Genomic DNA, 15,413 nt, shown 5'->3' with positions numbered 1-15,413 from the left:
CTGGAGACCTGGAAGCAGGACACTAAAGAATTGGTTGAGTTATAGAGCAACTGCAAAGTCTGTTGAGGAAACAGATGGGTTCTGAGCCATCATCAACCTTCCTACTGCATGTTAAGACTGAACTCCCAGAGTCGAAACCAGAAAGTATAAACTGGAATACTTAAAGTCATGTACAGAAACAAAATAAAGAGTAGTAAAGAAAAATGAGGTTAATAGAGAAAGACAACAGAGCATGAAAGAAATATCAAAAATGTGATTTTTTTATTTTAGAAAGTCTGCTCAATAATTAAATACTGAAAGAATGGAATCATACAATTGTAATATGAAATGTTCAGGTCAGAGATGTTATCAGAAATAAAGAGTTGTCATGTCATCAAAAGATCACACTTCAGTGCACCAGCTTTAACTTTATTTCTAACATGATAGTGGGTAGGTATTATAGGAATTACAGCTTGCAAAGAACATTGTTCACATTTGCTTTTGAGTTGCTAGTAGCCGTGCATAAACCTGGACCTTTATGTACAATTTGATGTGCTCGGTTCAGTGGAGGTACCTGTTGAAGGTTTTGGGTTGAAATGCCACTCTGATGTCTTGAGTACATAATGTAGAATGAAACTTCAGTGTAGTCCTCAGGAAGTGATCTAGTTACTGAGATGCCATCTTTCAGAAGTGAAGCTAAACTGAACTGACTACTGTGATGGATATTTGAAAAAAGGTGCCCTGATCAATTTTCTCCCAAAACCAAAATATAGCTTTCCAGTTATTTATTTCACTGTAGTTCATGGGATTTTGGCTGCTGCATTTCTATACCTTACAACAGTGGCTATATGAGCAAAGTCACCTTAGTCTCAGATGGTCATTCTCTGGTGGTGGTTTAACTGGAAGGTCACCACAATTCAGGCAAGGGATGAGTGTGAGACCTTCCTAGTAACCTCAGCTGGTGCAGGAATTGAACCCATGATATTGGTAATAAATCTATACTGAAAATCAGCCATCCTGCTAACCAGCTCCCAACTACATTAGTGTATTGACTACATCATTCAGCATAAAGGTTCTGAAGTTGGAACTGACTTTAAATAAATGCAAGTTCTTTCTCCCTTCTCTCCTTACTGAAGTTATCACGAAAAGCACGCAGTATTAGATTAGATTACTTAGTGTGGAAACAGGCCCTTTAACCCAACAAGTCCATACCAACCTGCCGAAGTGCAACCCACCCAGACCCATTTCCCTAGATTTACCCCTTCACCTAACACTAAGGGCAATTTAGCATGGGCAATTTAGCATGGCCAGTTCACCTAACCTGCACATTTTTGGATTGTGGGAGGAAACCGTAGCACCCAGAGGAAACCCACGCAGACACGGGGAGAATGTGCAAACTCCACACAGACAGTCGCCTGAGGCGGGAATTAAACCCAGGTCTCCGGCGCTGTGAGGCAGCAGTGCTAACCACTGTGCCGCCCAGTGGCATCAGATGACTAAAAATGGAATGATTGCAAATCCCTTTGCTGTTTGAGTGTTTTTACCACACCACCTGCTATTACAATCAACTCAGTAAATTACCTTCAACTACAGGGTCTACATTCCATTGCATTCTTATTTCTGCATGGGCTTTAGTCTCTCAAAAGGTTTTCACTGAAGATGTTTTACTCAATTGTCTATAAATAAGTAATCACATTTTTCCTGTCTAGGAATTTTTTTCTTGAAACAGCATTGCAATCCTTGGTTGCTCAGTGGGTTTGCTGCTCAACCTGAATTATTATCTCCAAGCCTATCTTCAACTCTATAGCTTCTAATTCTAATTCTAACCATAATTCTATCCTCAGCACTGTTGCTTCTAATTCTAATTCTAGCTGTAAGCCTAACCTTAAGCCTAACTCTTAGCTATACATGTCACTAGTTTCTATTTCACACAATTGAATGTATTTAAGTTTAGAGTGACATGAAATGAAAATCACGGCTCTTAACCCGAGAGAGACTCCAAAACACTACAGGACTGTACAGAGAGATGAGTGTTCAAGTCTGTTTAAGGATTTGCTCTTGTTTATTGCTGGGAGGTGACTGACTGACCCTGTTTTATTCTGGCCTTCAAGGCGATTGGAATTTTCACCTAAGTGAAAGAAGATAAAAGATCAATTCTCCGGTTAACAAAAACAAACACGTAAGTTAATATTAAATCCTTGTTTCACCCCTTCAGTCAACACAGGATCATTGTTATCACCTGTCACTGAAACCACAGTTAATGTAATGCTTCCTTCTTTGACAGACCCATTTGTGGGAGACAGCAGTGACTTCACACATTTTTGCTTTGTTGGGTTAACCCAGAAATGGATAAAATCTTAAAATGGCAGTATAGCATTTGTACTTCTGTGTATCAAGTTCATTTCATTTTAATATTTGCAAATTAATACATGCTGTCTCTTTTACAATGAATAAGAAGTAAATGTGTTTACCGTAAATTTAATGAGGATGTGGTTCCACATTAGACTCATCTATCTCTACCTTGCATTTCTATCTAGTTTAAAACACTTCCAGGAGCATTGTCCCACTAAATTTGCCTTTTGTAACCTTGGATTTGTACTCTTTGAGAATACATTTGTATGTTTTTCATTATTTTATATGGTACTGGAGATTTGTCTTAAATTCTCTTTTTTCTTATTAGATTAGATATTGACCGTTATTCTGAACTTCTTCTATTTATTTTTATAATCTATTACTATGGTTTAGTACTTTTGAAGGTCTGTAATGCCAGACTTCCCATTTCTTTATTTTTCGAACTTTCTTCCGAAGAATTTCTACTTAAAATTTTTGGTATCTAAGATGCTGTACATCACTATGACACTGTAAGTAGTGACTTGTAAACTTTTCACTGTACTCATGTGAATAACTCAATTAGTTCAACTCTGGAACTCATCCAGTGTGTCATGATTGTGTCAGTGCTCCATGAAAATCTCTTTTGTCTCCTCAGCATCCAGGGATCGTATCCAGCCTGAGAGTCAATTCCTCTTTGAGTGTCTCACCAATATTGTTCTCAGCTTTGAAACAGTATGTTTTGTGACTAGGTTTTAGGCTGAAGAAGTTTGACCCCATAATCACTCCCTTGCACACCTGAGGGAGTGCTACACTGTGGGAGCTGCAGTATTCCAGGTGAGATCTTAAGGCTTTCCCTGCCCTATGACATGGACAGAAAAGAGCCCTTACTGCTCTAAAGGAAGCACAGAGTGAGCTTTGCAATGGTCAGGGAAGAGAGATCAAATCTGGAGTGAGAAACAGCTCAAGGGAGTATATAGTTTGGGAAATCTGGAGGCAACATGGAAATTCAGAGAAGAGGGTAAGAGGAGTTTCTTTTTGGCACATATTCTAAAGTTTTTTTAACAGAATAAGTTGAGGCTCAGGATCAGAGGCCCAGTTCAAGAGAGTGACATCACAGGTAAACTATAGGTTCATTGGTTGCTACCGCTACTAATTTGACTATCTATTATAGATTACTTTCAGACTGAAGATAAATAGGGGATTTCTCCATAGGCTACAAACCAGAAGATCAGTATGAACATTTTAAAAATCAAATTAAGAACTAAGTAATTAAAATAGAGATGCCAGGCCAGGTGATGTGTTGTACCTGCATGATGTGGGAGCTGGTAGATCCCATTATGGTTCATAGCGACCACATCCGTAGCAAGTGTTGATTACTTGAGGAACTTTGGCCCAGAGTTGATGAGCTGGAGTCTAAGCTTTGAACACTGTGACACATCAGGGAAGGGGAGAATTACTTGGACGCTGTGTTTCAGGAGATTGTCACACCCCTTATATTAACTACCTCAAATTGAGTCAGCACTCAGGGGCAGGAGGGTGTGAATATGAGTGAGGCAGGTAGCTGGAAGATAGCGCTGAAGGAGCCTCAGCCTTTGAGCTTGTCTAACAGGTTTGAGATTCTCGCTTCCTGTATGGATGAGAGGAGTGCTGTAGGGAGGATGGGCAAACTGACCAAAACACTTTGAGACACTCTTAAGTCAAAAAGATGTACTATAACTGGACTTAGAAAATTGCACATTTCTGAAGATCAGAAAGTAACAAATCTCCAGGAGTTGCTGTAGCCCCCTAAATATTCTCTTCAATCCCAAATGTGTAACTATTTTATTATTAAGTTCTTAAATAACAGTCATAATGAAACTGAGCAGTGCACATTAAACTGAAAACTTTGCTAAGTTAATGAGCAGCTTCCAAGAATTGAGATTTAGCAGTTACGATCCCCCCCTCATACCTTCATTTATCTTTTCTTCACTACTGTTCCTATTTCCCTTTACTTTAACAGCTGCTGGTAGGAGGCCGATGGATCCTGTTGAATGTTCCTCTGCTAATTTTTCCTGAACCAAAAATGAGCAAGAAAACTCAGTTCTAAAAGCAACAATTCTAATTACTTCGCAAACAAATCCTAAATTAATGAGGAACCTCTTAAATAATGAGAGGAATAGATAGAGTCAATAGCCAGAGACTTTTCCCCAGGGCAGGATTGACTAGTACGAGAAGTCATAGTTTGAAGATATTAGGAGGAAGGTATAAAGGAGACATCAGAGGTAGGTTCTTTATGCGGAGAGTTGTGAATGTGTGGAATGCGTTGCCAGTTGAGGTGGTGGAAGCAGAGTCATTGGGGACATTTAATCGACTGCTGGACATGTACCTGGATAGCAGTGAGTTGAGGGGTGCGTAGGCTAAGTTACTATATTTTATATTAGGATTAAATCTCGGCACAACATCGTGGGCCTAAGGGCCTGTTCTGTGCTGTACTTTTCCATGTTCTATGTTCTAAATATGAATAAATGGGACTGGTTATGACGAGACAGATTATATTTTACATATTACATTATATTAATTAACATACACAAAACTCTCAACCAGTTGGGAGGAATCGGAAGGAATGAGCAAAAGACTCTGGTCAATGGGCTGAGGAGTGACAGGTATAGTTTAATTTTGATAAATGTGTGATATTGAATTTTGGTAAAACAAACAGGAGCAGGACTTATACAATTAAAAGTAGGGCCTTGGGTAGTGTTGTAGAACAGAGAGATCTTGGGGTTCAGGTAATTCTTTGAAGTTTTTGTCGCATGCAGAGAGGGTGATTAAGAAGGTATTTAGCACAATTGCCTTCATTGCTCAGACCTTGAGTACAGGAGTTGGGACATTATGTTGAGATTGTACAAGACATTGGTGAGGTCTGTCCTGGAGGATTGTGGTGCTAGAAAAGCACAGCAGGCCATTCCTGATGAAGGGCTTGTGCCTGAAACGTTGATTTTCATGCTTCTCGGATGCTGCCTGACCTGCTGTGCTTTTCCAGCACCACACTCTTGACTCTAATTTCCAGCATCTGCAGTCCTCACTTTCACCTCTGCAGGATTGTGTCCAGTTCTGGTCACCCTGTTATAGGAAGGATATCATTAAGCTGGAGAGGGTTCAGAAGAGATTTAGCAGGATGTTGCTGGGAATGAAAGGTTTGAGTTATAAGGAGAAGCTGGATAGGCTGGGACGTTGTTTCACTGGAATGTAGGAGGTTGAGAGGTGACTTTATAGAGGTTTATAAAATCATGAGGTCTATAGATAAGATAAATGGCAGGTGTCTTTTCCCAGGGTGGGGAATTTCAAGACTGGGGGGAATATTTTCAAGGTGAGAGGAGAATGATTTAAACTAGGTAAAAACAATGACTGCAGAAGCTGGAAACCAGATTCTGGATTAGAGTGGTGCTGGAAAAGCACAGCAGTTCAGGCAGCATCTGAGGAGCAGGAAAATCGACGTTTCGGGCAAAAGCCCTTCATCAGGAATACCCCGGATGCTGCCTGAACTGCTGTGCTTTTCCAGCACCACTCTAATCCAGAATGATTTAAAAAAGACATGTGGAGCAATTTTTTTTTACACATAGAGTGGTTTATGTGTGGAATGAACGTCCTGAGGGAGTGGTGGAAGCATGTACAGTCACAACGTTTAAAATATATTTGGATAAGTACATGAATAAGAAATGTTTGGAGGGATACAGGCCAAGCGTAGGCAGGAGGGATTAGTTTAGTTTGGGTTTATGGTCGGCGTGGACTGGTTGGACCAATGGATCTGTTTCTGTGCTGTATGACTCTATGACTATGGGCTGATGTACGAATTAAGTTAATGTTGGAGTGGAAGGGCTGATTATACCGCTGTGCAATGAATATTATAATGAGGATGGAAATCTCACTTCAGAATCCTGTGATCCCTCATGTGAAGAAAACATTGACTGAGAACTACAGAGTACTTGCATATTTGAGGGAAGGGAGCAGAAACATCACTTGAAGACCTCCTACAGCCAGCCAAATCATTTTGGGAGCAATTCCAGAGAGGGATGGTTAAAAAAAGGAAGGTCAGGACCCAAGAGGAACCTCACTTCTCTATGACTGCCACAGAAGTAGCAAAGCAAATACCAGGAACACATCATTTGTCCTTATTCATAGTACGAGAAGAAGTGCATGTCGTTTCTGCATGATAAATTACACATCAAATGACTCAAGTGGAACATAATTAACTGCTCACAGGATTAACCGATTTACAAGAGTTGGACAGTAGTTGCAATAAGGAGCAATTTAACTTTTCTCATTTTCAAGTGCCAATATTCAGTGGTTATGACGGGTTGGCGAATCATGTTCAAAGTCTCTTTGTTAGAATCTTAAGGCCAGAATGCCTTCCTGAGGATGGGAGGATATTATGAGTAAGTGCAAGTTCATTCAAAATATTTTTAAAAATATTTCTTTCAGAAGGGTCAGCTCCACCACTGGTGGCAGTTAGAAAATCACTTACCAGTTCATTGCCATACTTCTTTCTTGTAAACAGATGAGTGTCTAAATATCTGAGAAGAAACAAAGGCCGTGCTGAGTGAGGAATTAGCTTTTCGTTTGCAGATTAGTGTATATTTTAATGGATTGGGTGTTTCTAATGCAGGAGAGCAGCACCACTGTTAAAAATGGCTGCCTTGATCTATCTGCACATGTACAGCTTCACCCTTGATGTCATGCCATTCATTAAAGGAAGTCAAAAAGAACAGCTTTTTAACTCCGGTCCTGATAAAGAAGCAAAGAGAGAATGCAGATATTCTGGCATCTATTGTAATATTTTGCTTTGCTCTGAGGCAATTTTAGCTTCACTATGTAATACGAACTGTATACTGTAACAACACTCAAAGAGATAGCATTTCAGCTTCAGTGTAAAGCAAATCAGATTTTTGCAACAGAACTAACTCCAAGAGGTGTTGCTGTCTGCTGCATCAACATCAACATCAACGTTTGGATATTAATCAACAGTTTCTTGATTTACTGACATCTCATCAAATGTCGCTCAATTTTACAGAGATGTGGCATTGGCCAAAAACACAGCTATATTTTACAGCTATCACAGAACAGAGAAGGACATCTGAAAACTGCAACCAAGTGACAATTAGAAAGCATTTTTTCTTGGGAGTTGGCTACCAATGATTCCAGAGCCGTGTATGGTATATGAGCAATATAGATTGTATATCAGTGATGTATGGTATATCAACAATGTATGTAAAATATCAGCAATGTATGGCATATTAGCAATGTAAGTATGGTATATCAGGAATGTATTATATATCAGCAATGTATTGTATATCAGCAATATATGGTATATCATGTTGTATATCAGTGATGTATGGTGTGTTAATGATGTATATCAGTGACGTATGGTATATCAATGATGTATATTAGTGATGTATGGTATATCAGCAATGTATTGCATATCAGTGATGTATTGTATATTAGCGATGCGTTGCATATCAATGACGTATGGTGTATCAATGATGTATATCAGTGATGCATGGTTTTTCAACGATGTATATCAGAGACATATGGTATATCAGCAATGTGTTGTATATCAGTTACATGGTATGTCAATTATGTATATCAGTGACGTATGGTATATCAATGATGTATATTAGTGATGTATGGTATATCAGCAATGTGTTGTATATCAGTGATGTATGATGTATCAGTGATGTATGGTTTTTCAATTATGTATATCAGAGACATATGGTATATCAGCAATGTGTTGTACATCAGTTATATGGTGTGTTAATGATGTATATCAGTGATGTATGGTATATCAGCAATGTATTGTGTATCAGTGATAAATAGTATATCAGCGATGTGTTGTATATTAGTGATGTACGGTGTGTCAATGATGTATATTAGTGATGTATGGTATATCAGCAATGTATTGTATATCAGTGATGAATGATATATCAATGATGTACATCAGTGATGTATGGCATATCAATGATGTATATTAGTGCTGTATTGTATTTCAGCAATAATCACAGAATCCTTTAAACACAAAGACCACATGGTCCATCATGCTGCTACTTGCTTTGGGAGCTGATTTGTCTTCTTTCCATTGTATATCCACAATGGCCTGACAAATTTTTCCCTTCTAATTATATATCAAACTCCCTCATAAATATTTTATGGAGTTGATTTCCAAACACCCTTCTAGGGGTACATCTGCTTCAATAGATCAACTGCTTCCAGATGTCATTCAGCCCATTGAGTCTATGCCAGCCATTTGAAAGAGGCATCCAATGTATCTAATTTTGTCGCCCCTCCTCTGTGTTGAGCATTTGTTTGAAATGTATTGTGGAGTCTCCTTCCAAACACCCTTTTAGGTGGAGGACTGCTTCAATAAAAACGTACATTAGGGTGTAGGTTTGCTCGCTGAGCTGTAGGTTTGATATCCAGATGTTTCATTACCTGGCTAGGTAACATCATCAGTGGCAACCTCCAAGTGAAGCGAAGTTGTTGTCTCCTGCTTTCTTTTAAATACAGAGTGAATGCTTCTTCTGATATTTTGTTTCTGAAAGTGTACCATCTCATACCTCAAGCATTAAATTTCATTTAATTCTCGGACTTATTTGCTAGCTTGTCAATGTCCAGCTGAAGCCACGTATAATCCTCTTCACAGTTAAACATGCTCACTATTTTACATCACCTGCAAACTTTGATGTCTCCTTACCTGATCAAATAAATATACTTAAGGTCAATGGTTCTAACACTAGACCGATGTTTTCAAGCTTCCGGTTTGAGTAACGTCCAGTAACTTCCAGTCTCTGTAATCAGTCCATTAATTAACTTTCTATCAGTTCTCCAACATTTCTTTTATCATAGACACATGCACCTTCATTTTATCAACAAACCTAGTTTATGTCACCTTAGCAAATGAGATTTTCAATCTGACGTGCAATATTCACAGCAAGGGAAGATAGAGTGGTTTAACATCATAAAGCGTTTGTTACACGAACATTTGTTATCAAGTAAATGAGATGCCAGTGGCAAAAAAATGTGTTAGTAACTACTTTATATTCCAGACCAGACCCTCTCAAAATATATTAAGAAGGTAGCCTGGACCCTAACATTTTCTTATTTTAAAGGTGCTGTGTTCCAAATGCAACTTGATTGGTCAAACTACTTGACATTAAGCAAAACACAATTTATTCAAATACTATAGTTAAGATGCAACAAAAAAGAATTTTGAATAACTTAATTATTGGAAAACATAATAGAGTAATAGATACAGTAACCATTACTAATTAACATCCCATAAACACACCCCTTGGCAAAAAGTCAAATTCAAAAAGCAGATATTGTCTCACATGCAATTCAGCAACCCAAAAGGAAAAACATCAAGAGAAAACTCAGAGATAGTGGCAGCCAGAAGACATTTACTGCAACTTCCAATCCTGTTGAGACTCCAACAGCAGCTGCTTAATGCTAAATCTTAAAAACTAAAACAAAATAGAAATCCTGGCCTGTGAGAGCTGGCCGCACCCTTCCAGGCTGCTTTTCATGTTTCAACTTAAAAAAAAAACCCAAGGCCTCCCAAGTTGTTTACTTTATGGGCCTTCACTAACCAGCCCAATACCTCTGCCTTAAAACCTTTCTTCAAACAAGAAAATAGGACAAAATAACTTGTTAAAGTCACAGCATCATCACAATACAGGTCACAGAATTACAAATTAGCAAACAAATCAGACAGCATTTTCAAATGCAGTGAAATTGTGATGTAAAATGCACTATCTGAAAAGGTGGTGAAAGCAGATTCAATTGTAAGTTCATTAATTACATAAATTCCTGGAAAGGAACAAATCGGAGAAAAAGTATAGTCTAATTGGGCAGTTTTGTCAAAGATGTAGCACAGGCACAATGGGGTTCAATGGCGTCCTATATTATAACATTTTATGATGTTATGATGTTGCCTTTTATCAATACATTATATTCTGTCAATTAAATTTGTCCAACACCACTTACCTCGCAATAAACTAGATAAGCATTTGGAGGCCCTTGTTTTCTGGTTGAGCATTAGTTTTGTCCCAATATAGGTAAATTAATTTGATTTAGTATTGTCACATGTACCTAGGTACAGTAAAAAGTTTTGCGTGCAGTACAGGCAGATCGTACCATACAAGTGCATTAGGGTAATAGAACAGAGCAAGGAATATAACGTTATGGCTGTGGAGAAGGTGCACAAAGAGCGAGAGCAACATTTCAGGATTTAGTCATGGATCAACTCAAACAGCAGACACTTAAAGCAGCATGTACAGTTTAGTGCAAAAACGCAAGAAGATTGGAATGCTCTTAATGTGAGGGACAATGTGTCAATATATTCTGAGTTATTGAATCACTAGAACTGTCTGTCCCCTCCCGATAATGGCTACCAACTGAGTGATTGATGATGACGAGGCATCAATAAAATTTTTCACTGCATTGCTTAGATCAACAGGCAATAACTCCACTTTTATCGCAAAGTAATCCTTCATAGTTAAATAAAGCATATAAAGCGCATCTGCAATTCATTGGCTTGGTTGATGACAATCATTATGGACGTGGGAGGTGAGGGTGAAGGTTTGGCTAGGATTAGGTTCCTTTTGGAAACTGGAAACTCAGGGTCACTTTGCTATGTGAGTTCATTTGTTAAGTAGTTGCAGTGGATGATGGTAGATTACTTGAAATCATTCTGTGATTATTCAGCCCAACCACCAGGTGGAGCCCTTTACTAAAGGCTGAAGCTGACACACTGTATACGGGTCTTAATGCTGGAACAGAGAAATGGCAAAACAATTAAAAGATTAATTTAGTTTTGTCTTCACCGATGAAAATGTAAACAACTTCCCGGAAATGTTAGGGAGGCAAGGGTCTTTTGGGAAGGAGGGATTAAAGGAACAACAACAGAAATTGCTGACGAAACTCAGCAGGTCTGGCAGCATCTGTGAGAAGAAAGCAGAGATAGCCTTTCGAGTGACTCTTCACCTGAATTGACTGTTGCTGGGAGACAGTGGTAATTATGCTGAAGACCAGTTTTGGGGAAGGAGGGGGATAGGGTAGGTAAGAGGTGAGTGGAAAGGTGGAGATGGAGCCCTGAAAGAAGGAGATTCTGGATAGCAGCCCCAAGACAGAAGGAAAGCTGAATAATAAAAATCATAAGTGCCATGAGTAGGAGAGAATGGGTGACTGTGCTAAAGCAACTCATAACAGCAGCAGGTGTTGTAGGTGGGAAAGATGGAATCAAGCTCTAAAATTATTGCGTCCTAGAGGCTGCAGTGTCTGTAAGTGGAAGATGAGATGCTGTTCTTTAAGCTTATGCTCAGGCTCACTGGAACACTGCAGTAGGACTGAGTCAGAAATATTGGTGTTGGAACATGGTGGTGTGATGAAGTGGTAGGCAAGTGGAAACTCAGGGTCACTTTTATAAACAGAACATGGGTGTGCTGGAAAGTGGACACCCAGTCTGCGTTTTGTTCCCCCAGTGTAGTGGAGACCACATTGTGAGTGGCGAATACTGTCGACTAGATTGAATGAACTGCAGTTAAGATGCTGCTTCACTTGGAAGGTGTGTGGGGCATTGGATAGTGAGGGGGGGGGAGGGGGGGGATGAGGTAAACATTCAGGTGTTACCCCATCTATGTTTGCAGGGGATGGTGCCATGGGAAGGTGTTGAGAGTGGAGGAGGAGTGGACCAGATCCTGACAGAATGTAGAGCAGACTCAATGGGCTGAATGACCTAATCTCCCTCCTTTACCTGATGGTCTCTAATGCCCACATAAACTGCCTGGGACTTCTTATTCTGGGAGAAGCGCTGTGTAAAGACAAATTGTTGTTGTCGTAATGGGAACGGCATGAACCTGATTTTCAATCCTTACCTCTGTAGGTATGAAGTGTTCCTTCTTCTGGGAAAGTGATCCAGGGCCTCAGCTGAACCAGGTGACCATTTTATAGAAGTGTCAACACCCACTCCAATGTGCCCTTCCGCTCCTGAAGAGATCGGCATCTCAGGATGATTAAAATGGATGCATGCCTGACAGGCCAGTCTGCATTTCAAACGGCCTGGTGGGTGTACACACACTCTTGTGCCCTGTAGGAAAGGCTCTGGTTTATGGTTGCAAATGCAGCCTCTGAGTCTAACAGCGATCCTCCAAAGGCTGCAATCATTCCCAGAGTGTGGCATGAGCAGAAATCACCCAGGCTTCCCCTGCTTTGTTACAGTCTCCATGGGAACAACATGCCCCGTCACTCACTCACTCCAGGGAATTTCAAACAGAGAGCAGTCAACTCCAACCAGCATTCATTCATTCACATCCTGAGCTTTTCCACAAACATTAATTCAATTAACGTATGTTTTATCGGTTACGACTGAGATGGTGTTTTTATTTTCTAGAATGTGGGATATGTTAGTTATGTACTGGGGATTCTGTGGATATTTATAAGGATCAGAGTTGGGGAGGGGATTGGAAAAAGACACATTGTCACACATGGAGAAAGTGAGGACAGCAGATGTTGGAGATCAGAGTCGAGAGTGTGGTGCTGGAAAAGCACAGCAGGTCAGGCAGCATCTGAGGAGCAGGAGAATCGAAGTTTCATCCTTATTACACATACCCCTAAGTTTGAATTGAGTCTTTCCAAATTGCAGCTTTCAGTGCAGTATCGTCATTGCACAGATGAAAGAAGGCACAGCACTTCATGTGGGCTCTTGATGTGATAGATTTAGATTAGATTTAGATTACATTACAGTGTGGAAACAAGCCCTTCGGCCCAACAAGTCCATACCGACCCGCCGAAGCGCAACCCACCCATACCCCTACGTTTACCCCTTACCTAACACTACGGGCAATTTAGCATGGCCAATTCACCTGACCTGCACATCTTTGGACTGTGGGAGGAAACCGGAGTACCCGGAGGAAACCCACACAGACACGGGGAGAACGTGCAAACTCCACACAGTCAGTCGCCTGAGGCGGGAATTGAACCCAGGTCTCAGGCGCTGTGAGGCAGCAGTGCTAACCACTGTGCCACCCACAGAAATTTAATTGAATCAGTACCTCAGTTAAGAGCTTTCTAAATTCTCCTGTGGTTCTGGAGTCTTCCTGAATTTCAGATTAAATCCCTTCTGCTAGTATGCCCGCTGCATTGCTGGAGAGGTTTTAACCAAAGTAAGATCCAGTCACAAATTTACCTTCTTCCCCGTCCGGTCTCTCTCTCCTCCATAGGCATGAGATTGACGGCTCAGATGTCAGACTTGTTGAAAGCTCTGAGCTCACCTTTCCCATCTTACAGCATGGATGGAGGCCATTCATTGCATCATACCTGTGTCAGCAGTCATGCCTTTTGTTGGAAATTACTGATGAGCAAACAATAAAAATATTTACAATGTACAAATCACTTATTTTGATAAACAGCTCTCAATAGCCTGGAAATAAATAGTCATTGACCACAGTAAATCAGTAACCCAAATATATCCAATTAAAAATGCCACAGGGCCACACGATAAATGAGACTTACTGCATTGTGCAGGGTTTGCATCAACAGTTTAAACCCCTGTTCTGATTTTATTGGTAGAAATTTCAAAGTTGGTTGATGCTAACAGGTCTCAGCTGGTTTGGGATTTATCCAATAATGAAGCAACCAATCCTTTCTGAACCCATGTCATTTACAAAGGTCAAACAGTGACTGATGAAATCTGAGTACCAGTTGAATGGCACTCCCTAATTTTGGATGCTAGCTTCCTTGGCATGGCCTGCAGGCTGGATATCGTTGTTCCTTATAGAATGCATTGAAAATGGAATTTCAAGTGATCTTCTAAGACAGAGAAAATAAATTGATGAAAAGAAAGTGTTCACAGCGGTGTAATATTTAGGAGGAATCACTAATATTTAAGCCAGAATATGCTTCTGGGGGATTTTTGTAAGAAATCTTTCAAATGTTTGTGCCACCAGTATGGGAAAATGGGAGAGGGATACACAGAAAGTTAGAGGAGACAACAGCAGCATGGTTGTGGAAAAGAATAGCCCCTGTTTTGGATACAATGAGACAGCTGAAGACAGTACAGCTGATGACAACTTTTGAGTATTTTCTTTTGTGTCTGGTATTAACTGTAATCATAGTGTTTCCCATTGATCCCAGATTTGACAGCTCTCACCTGGTGCCACACTTAGTTAAACTCACCTTTGACATTGAGGACAGTGATTCTTACCTAACCTCTTGCAACAATGTCAGATTGAGGCTGTAATGGATCACATGCAGATTCTGAAGCTGAGCATCAATAGTTGGTGTGGCTGGTTTGTGTGATGAATTCATTGTCAGCCTTGGTTCAGTGGCATCCTTCTGATATCTGAGACAAAGAAGATTCCAAATTCTTGTCCTGACAACTTCAGTTCATACTCCAGAGAGACCTTGTAATGCAGTACTAAAGGGAGTACTGTCAGAAGTGCTGACTTTTTGAGATGACATTAAACCAGGGCTATGTCTATTCTCAGATGTAACACTCCCACTGCACCATTCATAGAGGAACAAGGGAAATCTGCTGTGTCTCAGCCAACATTACTCCCTCAACCAACATCATTAATGGTTGTTTGGTTATCCTGTCCTTATTATTCACAGCACCTAGCTATGCATGAATTTGCTGTCGTATTTCAGGACAGCATCTTATATCTGAAAATATACTATATTTGGCTGTGAAGTGCCTTAGGTCATGAAAAGTGCTCTATCGTTGCCAGCTCTTCTGCTATTCCAACACTATTATTTGGAGGAAGCCTAATTAGATTTATGTATAAGATATACTAAGCAGTTATTTACTTCTGTGGGTAAATGCTATTGTCATACGTGCACTGCAATAGCTTGAGGAACATGATGGCTTCTGTTACCAATGCACAACAGCAGCAGGGTCTCAACAAAAAGCGCTGTAGCAACTCACCATGTCCTTTTGACAGTATATTCCAAATTCACAATCTCTACCACCTGGAGGAACAAAGGGATGCAGACAGATTGGGAAAACCATCATTAGTTGCAAATTTCCCCTCCATGCTGCACGTCATCATGACATTAAAATATATCACTGTTCCTGA

At 40.0% G+C, this 15,413-nt stretch overlaps 1 protein-coding gene across 2 annotated transcripts; it reads right to left on the bottom strand.

Annotated features, from left to right (window-relative positions):
- Positions 1–189: 189 nt before the first annotated feature.
- Positions 190–13,674, bottom strand: LOC148151826 (uncharacterized). 2 transcript variants are annotated; one of them, XM_087994905.1, is made up of 4 exons: positions 13,526–13,674; positions 6,812–6,860; positions 4,259–4,361; positions 190–2,107 (listed from the first exon to the last, which is right to left on the bottom strand). In XM_087994905.1, the coding sequence occupies exons 1-4, from the start codon at positions 13,561–13,563 to the stop codon at positions 1,986–1,988; spliced, it is 312 nt and encodes a 103-aa protein (XP_087851031.1). In that variant the 5' UTR covers positions 13,564–13,674; the 3' UTR covers positions 190–1,985. The 2 variants fall into 2 exon arrangements, with proteins under 2 accessions (XP_087851031.1, XP_087851030.1); XM_087994904.1 differs by lacking the exon at positions 13,526–13,674 and adding an exon at positions 12,216–12,473.
- Positions 13,675–15,413: the final 1,739 nt, after the last annotated feature.

The sequence above is a fragment of the Chiloscyllium plagiosum genome, unplaced genomic scaffold (genome assembly GCF_037043375.1).
Source record: "Chiloscyllium plagiosum isolate Xiang-an unplaced genomic scaffold, Cpla_swu_hap1 HiC_scaffold_2, whole genome shotgun sequence".
Lineage (NCBI taxonomy): Eukaryota > Metazoa > Chordata > Chondrichthyes > Orectolobiformes > Hemiscylliidae > Chiloscyllium > Chiloscyllium plagiosum.
The sequence above is the reverse complement of the archived record's forward strand: the minus strand, read 5'-3'. Positions and strand labels throughout refer to the sequence as shown.